Below are 13,095 nucleotides of genomic sequence, written 5' to 3' on the forward strand. Positions count from 1 at the left end.
AGGGAAAAGACATGTAAAATTATTATAAAGCTTGATATTTATGTATTGAAATGTGGACTTACATTATCGGGTTTTCATATATTTATTGTTAAATATTATTAAATCATAAGATGGGAAAACAGGTTTTATATTTTCTCCTACCTGGTCTGCTCTCCACGTATTGACTGAAAGACTGGAGCTGAGTTTTCCTGACGGTCGAGTCCTTGCTGAACACAACGGGATTTCTAAACCGTTCTGCTGCTTTTTGTGATCGCTCAGCACGATGTTCCTCTGTTCCATTCTGCTGGGAAAAAGCCAGACACACAACAGTTTCTTTTGTTTACAAGCGGGAAGACATTAATTTGAAAGGTACGTTTTTGTGAGGGGACAGGACACAGCTTTTACAAAGTGGATTTCACAACTCGGGCCGTGGTTTATATTGGATGGAAGTCTCAGCTGCGGGGAAAAAAGTAGAAGAGTGATTAACTTTTCCTCTTTTTTTTTTTTTTTTTGTTCAATATGTGGTGGCAACGACTGGCTTTTTGCTCTGTGGGCACTCTCCTGCAGAACTCTCCACTTCTTAACCAAGCAGACCTCCTCATTGTGACCAGCATTTGCCAGCGATGCCCATTTTAAACAAAAACTCTCTCCTTTGCACCTTTGCTGTGCCAAGCCCTGCGTGTGCTGCTGCCAAGTCGCGGCGTCTCTGCCCCTGAACACGATCTGTATCATTTTAAAGCGTGTTGCCTTTAGCCTCTCTCCCTGCCCGGTATAGAAATCTGTTGTTTTCTGTAGTCCCATAGACTTGTATGACAAGAAGAACTAGTTTCTAATTTTATGCCCATTGAGATAAACCACTAATGCTGGATGAAGTCTAAAAGGTAGGATTATAATGCTACCCCACTGAACTGCATTTCATCAGCTATAACTTTCCAAAGCCAGATTTGTAAGTAAGCCCTTTACAGCTAAGGAAACTACAATTATCTTTTCCAGGGCTTCCTATGTTAATACTGGTAACAAATTCAAATGATTCTATCAACACAAAATATCCCAGAAGACTGAACCACTGTGGTGTGTGGAAGCTGCAGATACCGAGGTGCTGTGTACCAAACAAATATTTCATTTTATACCTAATCTTTTATTATTTTTATTAAGTGTTTTGAAAGTAAATAGGGAAAGGCTAAGATGCATGACTAATAGCTAAGCCTGCTGAATGCTGAAACTGGTTATCAAAAGCTACCAAGACTTTGCCCTTCCTCTGCATTGAGACAATCGGTAATGAGGGAGTTCTCCAACGGCCTATTCTCTCGCCTCAAGGAGGCCGGGGATACACAATCCCCAAGGGAAGGTAACAGTTTATCCTTTTCCACAAACACAGAATGCCTCATTTAGAAACCTGTAAACTGCATTTTATTAAAAAACAAATCCACCTCAATGCCAAGAGCTCCATGAGAACAGATGGACACCATATATTCCTTATAACGCCGCCTTTCAATTCTTCCTTAGAAAAGACGCACGAAGAGATAAACTGTTAAGTTGCACCTTTTTGTGGGAGAACCTTAAAAAAAAATCAACTCCTTCACAAATGCTTTTTATAGAGAAATACAATTTTTCTCAGGTTAGGTGATACCAAATTACCGTAAGAGGCAGCCTGTCTGTCATTTCACAGAATTAAAGCTTAAACAAGTAATGCTTATATCTCTGGATGACTTTTCAGCTGCACTAGTCAGGTGGTTATAAGATTTTGGTTAAATAAAAGGTGGCTTCTTGTTATTAGTATAATAACCATCTGACAGCCTTAACTAGAGTCTTTACCAAAATAAACAAACATGGCTAATTTTTTAGGCCTGGCAACATGCTAAAATATCAGTGTGATTAGCTAGTAAATCCCATTTTAAGAAACCTTTTTATGACTGGGGACTTCTGCCACTTTACAAATGTATTCCTCTAAGCCCACTAATTCAGTTAGCCTTTTCAATCCATTGTATTATTCTTGGGCCAGCTTCATTTTGCATTAAATCCACTGCAGAAAGCTAAATTGAACGCAAAAATCAGACTTGATCCAGGCTTCCTTTTGTTCAAAGATAGAGACCGAAAGTCCTCTGCTGCTGCCACACACTTTCATCACCAATTTATAGGAACCGACAGTGTAAGGGAAAAGCAATGAAAGTCATTGTTTTGGGACTTCAAAGCATCTCTGTATCTGGGCAAGGAAATCCTTTCAGTCAGCAGCGCTCTCCCCACAGACTGCAGGTGGGTGAAAAGTTATACCCAACTGGAAGTGCCCCAGAGCCATAGGGATATTAATGACATACAGGGACTATTTTTAAAAAATAGAATAGCAAGAACAAAAGGGGTCTAATTAAGAAAATGAAACGGAAAATTGATTGGTGGGCACTTTATGCTGAAGTGGTGAACATTAAGAATAGGCAAAGTGCCCATATACACCACATACTCGCGCCTGTTTTTCTCAGATGCACTCATCGAGCACCCAAAGTATGTAAGCCTTTAAAGCGTACCACAGCTTAATTTTAATGTAGGAAAAACAGAGAACCAGGACTAGGAGGGAAGCAAATCTCTGAGAGTCCAACCCCACTCCCATTCAGGTCAGGTAGTCCAGCTGCTGATTGCACCAGCAGCAGGATGGAGCCCGTGCTGCATTTCTGATATCAGTAACAACCTGAGCAGGCAGAATTGAGAAAGCTTCTTATAGCTGTTAGTGTTCTCCCAATGACAAGTATCAAGATTAAGGAAAAAAAAAAAAAAAAAAGAAAATGTGTTGATCAATCAACAGGAAAAAACCCAGTGCATTGCAACCCTAACTGCACTGCCATGAAGATTTTCTGTGTTTCTGACTCTGAAAGATTTGGTAAGAAATTATTTTCCTCCTCACAGAATACAAACCCTTGATCATAACACGCAGGTACTAAAACAAAAGCATTAAGCAAAACTTACCTTAATGTCTTGCTCTGAGCTATCTGTTACAGTTTTCTGAGCAGCACTGGAGAGTGAATTTGCCACCTGTGGCTGAGCTTCTAGGAGCTTCTTCAGCTTCAAATCCATCAACTTACTGTTTTGTTCTGCTAAATATGCAAATACCACATACAACAGAGTAAGATGCATTTCAATGCAAACTTGCTACAACAATGTAGCAATTTAAAAGGCAGATTTAATTCTTTTTGCTATCATTTTGAACTTAAAAAAAACCAGAAGGAATTGTTTTTGTGATTGGGATTGGTGCAGGTTTGTGTAACATACATAGATTTTTTTCTTGGAAAACATACATGACACTCAGCTGAACAAGTAAACATGCTTGCAGACAGCACATGAAAAACACAGAAAGTAGATAATGTTTAAAGTTACTCCCAATGGGTACATACCTATACTTTGATATAAAAACATGCCTAAAAAGCCATTTATTTAATGATGAAAATTTATCATATAATTTACATACTGATAACCCCTCAAGTTTATGAACGACTAGTTCATCCTTCTCGGCACAGCTTCTCATAAAATTCCAGTATCAAAAAAGACTACTTTCTAGTAATAATTTACTATGATTCATAGAGTATGTTGAAACTAGGAGTCATAAATGCTTCAGAACTGCATCAAAGGGACAGACTCGAAGTCTGCTGAAGACCTCAAATTTTTTAATCAATTTTAGCAACTTGGATCAGAGCCCAAATAAATAGCAGTTGAGAACTTTACCTCCCACTAATACTCATTCTGTACGCCAATGTTGACTGTATGAATTTGTAACACACCTACACATGGACTTACCTACACGCACACGTAAGGAGGAGGAAGGTGCTAATAGCAAGCTACAGCACAGACTGTGGAGCTGCCCCTGGGCAGGGAAGCAGGGGAACACTGGCACAGAAGTCCCCAGACACAAACTCTACATGCAGCCCCATGGGAGGAATCACCCCTGCACTGGAGCCAGCAAAGCATCACCCGCACATGGGACGCACTGACACCTGGGCCTTGGGTCACAGGCAGAGGAAAGAGCAGTTCTGTGTTTCCCCACGTGCACAACCTGAGTTTTCCACTGCAGGGTGGTGAATTCTAGCTGGTGTGGAAAGCAGAGTCATGACTGTTTAGCCACACAGCTCCTTCCAAGGTCTGGAGCGCTCCAATGCATATTAGCCAAAACATTTTTGGCATGTGGGCAGCCAAATGCTGCCTGTCTCCAGCAGCAATGGGCTGGGCTGGATTATGAAAAAGGATAGTTTCCCTTTCCTCTGGCACACCCAGTCAGGGTGTCCTTAATTGAGGCTCACATGTAAGTACATGCACGTTCTTGTGGGTTTATACATAAACATCATGTAATAACCATGATATAAGAGGTTCACAACACGTAGAGACACTGACAAATACAGACAGAAGCGGTACTTAAAACCAAGAAGGAGTAAAAACAAATTTTTCCTTCTTGAGAGAGATAAGAGGGGCTAAGATTCAGCATGGGACTAATTAAGATGGTCCATAATGATCCCAAATCTGAAATGTCACTTAAGAGTTGTACTTTAAGGTGTTCCCAGGAGATTCAGCCTACACTTGGTATGATTGGCAGATTTAAACCAAAATCCACGTAGTCTGATTTCTACTACAGCACAAGACTGCTTTCTGTATTACTGCCCATCTTCCTTCTTACTTGTCTGTACCTCTGGTGACTGTGCAGACTGAACTGCAAAATCATGCCCCAGGATGACAAGTCTTTTCCAGGATGTCTCTCCATGGTAGACATGGAGAACTGGGCGGTGGGCTTGTATCCCTGAAACTTCTCAGAAGACAAGGCCCACAGAAATAAATTGCTGGTAGGTCACTGGGCAATGGAATATCCACTTATTCAGCTTCTCTTCCTTCTAAAATTAACCTGTTTTTATTGGAAAATTATTTGACAGGATTCTGATTTAAGTAAGCTAAATTCAAGTGCTGGAAACACTAAATATGTTTTCTTATGTGTCTGGAAATCCTCAAATAGAAAAAAATAAAGGACATTACTCAAATCCTTTGCATGCAAAGAAGACTACAAAGTGCTATATACACACCACTGTTGGTTTAGTTTACAAAAAAAAAACCCACTAAATAAGGTTCCGATTTAACACATTACGGACTACACATTTGGGTCTAGCTGGCATGGGCAGAATCAAGCCAGAGGATGCTAAAGACATTCTCTCTTGTACTGCCTGTTTCAAGACACAGTCCTATGCTGGCCAAGTTACTCCAGGCCTGAGCTTACTGTAGGATTCCAACATATTCAGCACCACATTTAGGACCTAAACTCCAGCTGGGCTTTTTTTTGAAAGGGGGAATAACATTCCCGTGGCTTCATGTGTTTATAAAACCCCTGTTATTCGAACACTGTTAAGCAAATAGCACTGCTTCTGCTCATATTTATACCTCCATGCCCCCAACTGTGGCAACAAAGTGTAAACTCAAGAACTGGTCCTCAGAAGGCACCAGAGAGACACCAAGTCTATATGAACACAGAAAGACACATTTGCTCCTCTTCCCTGAGCAGATGGGCCAGGATGGCAGTGCAGAGTGGCAGCTGTAGTCACCCACACAATTGCTCATCCCTCTGCCTACGTGGCACAACCCAGGCAGGGTGCTTTCAGGTGGCTCTGCTTTACCAATGTGGCCTAGGGCCCCCTTCCCATCAAAAGAGCAAGAGACATTTAAATCTGACATTGTTGGAAATAATGATTTAGTTGATTTTAAATTTCAACTAAACATGAATGCAGGATATTAAACATTAGGGTTTAAGAGACCTGAAAAGGCACACAGGAATAAAGCCGACAGAGAGACAAGCAGCACATCAGTATTTATATGATGATGGAGTGTTAGTCATGCAAAATACACAAAATAGCCATTATTTAAATTACCCGTTGAATCAAGGTCATTTTCTAGGTTAGTAAGTTCATCTCCACCTCCAGTAACAGAGCATTCAGGAGCCTCCTCATTAGTATCTATCTCAATATTATCATCATCCTCATCCTCATCTGTAGGAACACACAGCATTAAGGTTAGTATTTTCATATGTACATGCAACACATCACTCAAAAAAAATTAATGCTTTGGGGAACAAGCTGTGTTATGATAAAAATGCAAATAATTAAATAAATCTGGAAGAAGACTCCAGTCAGTCTGTCCACTTCTGGATGTATCTTTAAACTGAGGCAATTCATTAAACATATGGGGGTCTCTGCTGGAAACTCCTGCTCCAACAAAGGCAGAGTCTGGCCTCAGCAGTGGCTGTTCCCTGCGCTGAACCTCTGGGTAACTTGAGTCAAAACAAAATGGGTACCAAAGCTGCATTTGGCAGGTTCAGATGGGTCTGGGTAGCAGAAGGACCTTGACCTCCTCTCTCCTCAGAAAGGCTCCAGGTACTGGGTTCCCAGCTTGGTGAGACTTGCTACTCCTCACCTTGTACAGTACATCCCAGAGCAGTGATCACTGTACCTTGCCTAGGTTTTAAAGTCTCCTCCTGGTACTAGGAGGAATGCTACCACCTGGAACATCATGTGATGCTCAGTAAGCAATTATGTCAAGTGCAGTGACAGCACACTCATGAACTGCAGCTTTCCCAAAAGTGCAGGATGGGTCAGGCTGGCAGGGACCACCGTGGGTCATCTGCTCCAACCTCCCTGCTCAAGCAGGGCCATCCCAGAGCACCTGGCACAGGAGGGTGTCCAGATGGTTCTTGGCTATCCCCAGCGAGGGAGACTCCACAGCCTCTCTGGGCAATCTGTCCCAGTGCTCGGGCACTGCACAGGGAAGCTCTTCCTCATGTTCAGGTGCAACTTCCTGAGCCTCAGTTCCTGCCCCACTGTCCCACTGCCTCTTGTCCCATTGCCTCTGGACAGAGCCTGGTCCATGCTCTGGCCCCTCCCTGCAGGCACTGACAGACATTGATGAGGTTCCTCTCAGTGTCTCTTCTCCGGGCTGAGCAGCCCCAGCTCCTCCAGCCTCTCCTCAGAACTGAGGTGCTCCAGTCCCTCCATCATCTCTGTCCCCCTCTGCTGGACCCTCTCCGGGAGCTCCACGTCTCTCTTGTCCTGAGGATCCCAGAACTGGGCCCAGCACTCCAGCCTGGCCTCCCCAGGGCTGAGCAGAGGGGCAGGATCTCTCCCTGCCCTGCTGGCAGTGCAGTTCCTAATGCAGCCCAGGGTGCCCTTGGCCCTCCTGTCCCCCAGGGCAGGGCTGGCCCAGGGACAGCTCGCTGTCCAGCAGCACCCCCAGGTCCTTCTGTGCAGAGCTGCTGCCCAGCAGGTCACCCCAGCCTGAGCTGCTGCCTGGGCTTGCTCCTCCCCAGGTGCAGGACCCTGCACTTGCCCCTGTGGAATTCCAGGAGGTTCTTCCCTGCCCATCTCCCCAGGCTGTCCAGGTCCCTCTGAAGGGCTCAGAGCCCTCTGGGGTATCGGCCACGGCTCCCAGCTTCCTGGCACCAGGGAACTTGCTGAGCAGGCATCTGCCCCTTCATCCAAGTCATTGATGAATAAGTTAAAAGTGCTTTACTGCACTACTTTTCATCAGCATTGTTTGTAAGCTACACACATTTTAAATAAAATAATAATTGTAATTATATTTTTATGGAATCTTTCTACCAAGTTTCTCAGAGCAGCTTATGAATATAACTCATAAATGAGCCCCATAATGTTTTATGAAGTAGGCAATTATTATAATTACAATTATGATGATGATGTAGGTAAATTATGGCACAGAAAGAGTAAGTAACCTGAAGAAGATCAAATAGCAAGTTCTGAGTTGTGAAGCAGATCCCAGAAAAAATCATGACTCACATTTTCAATACAAATATATAATGAAATTCAAGTCCATAAAACCTAGATTAGTACTTTCAAAGTAAGTAGATACATTATATTTACTCACTTTTAGATCTCATATCAAATGGTATCTACACTTGTTCAAACTTCCACTGAAATTTTTTTCCTATGTACACAAGCATGTGTGTAAAAATGATAAAAGGGAGTAGGCTAAAGTATGTCTGAAGAAATAAGACAGTAACTAAATGAGCTTTAAAATAGCTAAGACATGACAAAAAAACCCACCCCAAATTATAAATACAGGGCATGAGTATATTCAAACATTATATAAACAAAAAGTATCCTAAATATAGTACCGTGATGCCATAATTCTGAATCTCAGAGGTTTGGACCAGGATTGGTGCTGATCACTCATGGCTTGGAAACACGCTCAGCCTCATTCCCAGCCCTGAAGCTTGCGCTTTAGGCCCACACTGCTGATACAACTGCATCTTTACTCTATCCCTTTATCCCCACAGCACCTATAATTCCCATTTTAGGAGCCTGTTGATTTTTTTATGTCTACTACCTTTTTCTAACCAGCTGCTCCCTCCATTGCCCTGTAGCTAATCAACATCTTTCACAGATCTCTGCTGATATAGGGTAAGGCTCCTGCCGCCACAGACAGGAGCAAAGAGGTTCCCACTCCAGTGTCCCACTTCTCCAACATCGGTTGTGTGTGTGATGGAGCAGCAGCCTGTGAAGCAGGACCCCTGTGCTTCAGCTGAGCACCATGACTTCCCTGGGCTCCCCTCCATGTGGTCTCCTTGGTCTCTAGAAGACTCAGCTTTCTTCCAAGCTGCCCCAGATTGAGCCAGAATGATGGAGAAGAACATCTCCTTGCAGCCAGTCCAAGATCTGCGACCAGACCTGTGACCTAACAGATTGTGCTTCAGGTGTGGAAGTGGGTGGGTGGAAACACCCCCAACTCTCTGAGACACCCCCTTTTTTTCCACTTAAACTCACACAGGTGATCCTGGAATGTGGACTCCTGCTGTTTCAGGAAGTGCAGAGATAAGTGAACAAAGTAGAATGGCACAGCATGATCTTCATGAAGTGGAAAAAAGGACAAAAAGTAAAGGGATGAAAAGCAGACTGAAGAGAAAACAGAGAATGGTAAAGCAACAACAGCAGCAATTTTGATGGTTTTGAATTTCCTTCAAAGCTGCTATACTGTGTCTGATGAGGAGCTGGACTTTGCACACCATTATAAATCCTTCATGATGGTGTTGGAGAAATTCAGTGGCACTCAGGCCATGGTACTCTGAGATACATCCTGGAGTTCACAGGGGCACACTGAAAGCATGACTGGGCTACTGTGGAAGAGGTAGAAGGGAAGAAAGGCAAACACTCTCATGACAGAGGGAAACCAAATCCACCTGGGGCCTAGAAGCAGGCAATGACTTCTGGAATCACCCAAAGGTGTCAGCTCGCAAGGTTGGCTCACAGCTACTAGTTATCCCACCGTATCCTAGATGTGTCAAAACAATCTAAACAAGATGACAGGGTTTAAGACTCCTGCATAGTAAGGGAATGCTTATATTAGATTATTTGATTTTCTTTAATTTAATATAGCAAGATGAGATCAGAGGCACTGCCTTTGACACCACCATTTTAGGAAACAAAAGAGATGGCAATGTGGAAGACACCAGTTTCTAGTATCAGATAATGACCTGACCTAGTATTTAATTTAAAGTTGGCAGACTTTGACTAAATATGATTATCAGGACATTTACACTTTATTTAAAAAGAAAATCAATTAAGAGCAGTAATTCGAAGTAATTTCAGAATTTTTCAAGTATCTTTAAAAATCTAGATTCCTTGATTTAAATTACTCTAGGGTTTTTTTCCGGTTCAGTGTTCTTCCAGTGTATTAAAAGGGAAATGTGTTTAGGCAGCATGTTACAACAAGATTTTGCAATTATAAATGATTAAAGGAACAACATGACAAAGAGATAACAGATATCTTTGATGAAAAGAACAAACTGCTAGTGTGAAAAACTTAAAGCACTTGGTCTAGAACCGGGGCAGATATTTAGAAAACGACTGAAGGACTGAAGTACTGCTTCCTTAGAAAGTATGTAAATTTGAATCCCAGAAAAACAGTAAAGCTTTACTATTTCATGAAGGAATTAACAAAATAAAAGATAAAGGATTGAGTCAACAACTTAAAAGCACTGACCATCTCCTGCACAGCATGGATTGCAGTCTGGACTGGAGAGAAGGAAATAAGTATCTTTTGGAACGACATGGAAATGCCAGAATATTGGTGGAAAGGGACCCAGAGGCATATTATAGCTCTTATGTCTTACTACTCAGATTAAGGTCAGGCCTAATTTGTGGTTAAACTGATACTCTCTTGACTAGGTTTAAGCTAGTCCACACACGAAGGATTTGCAGCTGACTGCACCAATTTCTAGATTAAATGAAAAAGGAATAATTTTCATAGTGAAGCAAAAGCATTGATGGAGGCTGGATCATGTTATTAGGAGAAGGTGCACAAACAGCACTTGCTCTTCAAGGAAGATATCTCCAGCCTTCATTGTCTCTAGGAAGTCCTTCAGGCTTGTGGATGTTGAGATATTTAGTTTATTTACTTCCAGGTACAGAGTTCTCTTTAAGGCTACAGGATGTGACAGGAGCCTGTGCACAGTAATAAAGGCAGCAAAGGCAGGGAATGGAAGAAATGCAGAGTTGAAATACTGGTTCCATGTACAAGAAATCTGATGTCAGGACAAGAAATTACAGCAGTAACTGTCGACAGATAGCAGCACTGCCTGCTAAAAATACTAAGGACCTAACACTCGTTCCATGAGCTGGAGACTGATGAGTAAGGCTGTGCCACCACATGCACTCCCTGAAGATCACTGCCTCAAAAGTGAGATCCTGAACATAACCTGTCCTCACCACCCCCGGGTCCGAGCCACTTCCTCACACCGACGCCAGCTGAAATAAAGGATGGAGATGTGCCAGAGAGTAAAGACAGCACACCACCCAAATCCCAGAAGAGCAGACGGGTGTTCCACTGCTCAGGGACAATTCCTAGATAATATGTCAATTCTGCTGTCCCGGTGCTGCTAGGAAAGGGGGGATATTTGGATCTCTATCTCGATACTGTCCCTGGATCCATCTCAAGGCATCTGCTTATCGGCCCGAAGCTAATAGGACATATAATAAATTTGAAGCTGCCATCCCAAACCCTCTGGCAGTTGGCAGGAAGAAGTATTTTCTGTCTCACATGCCAAATAACCTATGAAAAAGACTGGATTTCATAGTTAGGGATGCTGCTTATCCAGGAAAGTTTGAACTTGCCGTAGTCATTTGAGTTTCTCAGACCTTGGTTAAATAAAGCCTCTTAACAAAGAATATTGCACCAGTGCCAAAGCATGAAATTCTTAATGAGCACATAGCAACAATGGAAGAGATCATGCTTTTACCTACAGTTGTAAGGAAGAAGTTAGTCTTTAAAGACTCCAGAATCCCAGAGCGGAAATGTCACTTTTTTTCTGAAATAATTGAATTTAGAGTAAAATTATTTGGTACATTCCTTTTTTGTAAATCAAAAAGTAATTGCAATCAATGCAGAAGAAGAGATTAATGATGTATAATGGACACGAGAGCTCAGAAAACACAAGATAATAAGCTTGTCTTGGGTATTGTGTAGGGAATACAGGACTCTACACAATAAAAATGTGAATGCAGTTAAGGGAAACATTCAAAGTCCAGTAGTAATAAGGAGACTGTCTATTAAATCCTAATTTTTGGTAGAAATTGAAAAATCAAAAAGACTAAACCCAGAAGTAATTCCAATTAATTTGGTCTGCAAAGTGTTGGTGCCATATCACAGAACAACTACATTTTAGAAAAATTAATTTCTTTAGGGGGGATTTGGTGTCGCACCTGAAAATAGTGGTGTGGTAAAATTATGTGGAAGATGTGCCATAAGGAAAACTCTTTGAGAAGGAGGAAGCAGAAGAAAATGTTATAGAATGCACACTGACACGAAAAGAGCAAAGAGGGATAAAACAAGACCTGTCTTGTTTTGTCTTGAATGAAAACTTAAAGTCCAAGAGAAGTTCAAAAAGACTGGCCAAACTATTGCATGAATGAAAAAAAATCCAAATAGGAATTATAAATCAATGCAAAAGTAGAAAACTGGATAAAACCCAATAGGTAGAGTGGCGATCGCTTTATAAATGAGTTGCCATCGATGTTAATACTGTCTGCTCTTTTAGTAACACTAAACTCTCTGGGTGCATATGCAATCTCCCCCTACAAATACAGTTTTCTTTGAATATATATGCACAGCTACTTCTCTGACTGCTTACAAATTGCATGAAGGGCAGGAAGAGAAATAGCAAAATACAGAGGAAAATATGAACAGGACGACCACATCCCAGAAAGCAGCACACTGGGATATTTAACAACTCTACCACACTGGGGTATTTAGCAACTCTACAAATGAGTCACTGCAACAAAACAGGGTCACTGTTATCCAGCTGAGCACCCAGAATAGAACCAGACAAAGACCTTACTTTGAGAGAAGATATGGCAGGAACCATGCACAGGCATGATGACACAGGGAGAAGGAAGTAACAAAATAATGTAGGATGGGGAATCATGAACTGTGAAGAGGGATGAGGAACACCCTGGCCTACGTAATACCCAAGTCCTGTGTCATTTGGCTCAGCCTGTCTTACTGCCACCAAGGATATCATTTCTCTACTTGTCACAAAAGGGAGTTATGTTGGCAAGTTTGGTTTACTGGGCAAAGAGAGCAAAACTGAAGAACAGACTCAAAGGGAGATGTAAAACTCACTGCTTTCTCTTTGGTGTTAAATGGAACAGAAGTGTAGGGCTTAGGGTGCAGTAAAAGTGTATTTAAATATTTAGGCATTAAAAATACATGTAGTAGAGAAGAAATAAATATTTTTGTTGAATCTACATGCATTGTCAATATCAAGCTGGATTTTCCTTACACTTTGGCTTATGATTACGAGTTAGTTTGAGAAACACTATTTCCCTTAGAATATGTAGAAGACATTAAAAGAGCAAGAAGCCTGCACTGAAATGTGTGCTCAGCACCCATTTGAGTTTGAGTGACACTACATTACTCCAGCTCATAGCAATGGCAGGTATATGAATTTTAATGGTATTTCAAAGTCAGCTTAATAACATTATAGCAATATTACAACTCAAAACCTGTAAAAGCAAGTGGTCTGTCAAAAGACTGCCATTGAAAGTCAAAAGGTTGTTGCCCCTCCCTCTCACAGACCACCTTTAAAATGATCTT

The 13,095-nt window shown here is 41.8% G+C and overlaps 1 protein-coding gene across 7 annotated transcripts in view; it reads right to left on the reverse strand.

The window, feature by feature from the left end:
• The window catches only part of EHBP1 (EH domain binding protein 1), a 206,213-nt gene that overhangs the window by 39,498 nt on the left and 153,620 nt on the right, over positions 1-13,095 (reverse strand). For 2 of the 7 annotated variants that reach the window (XM_084202227.1, XM_084202221.1), the window contains 3 exons: positions 5,865-5,981; positions 2,935-3,062; positions 142-283 (listed from right to left, as the gene is read on the reverse strand). In XM_084202227.1, the coding sequence (XP_084058353.1) occupies positions 142-283; positions 2,935-3,062; positions 5,865-5,981 (387 nt within the window). The remainder of the gene's footprint in view (positions 1-141; positions 284-2,934; positions 3,063-5,864; positions 5,982-13,095) is intronic. The other 5 variants (XM_084202222.1, XM_084202226.1, XM_084202225.1 and 2 more) reach the window with 5 other exon arrangements.

The sequence above is a fragment of the Fringilla coelebs genome, assembly GCF_963513975.1.
Source record: "Fringilla coelebs genome assembly, chromosome: 3".
Taxonomy (NCBI): domain Eukaryota; kingdom Metazoa; phylum Chordata; class Aves; order Passeriformes; family Fringillidae; genus Fringilla; species Fringilla coelebs.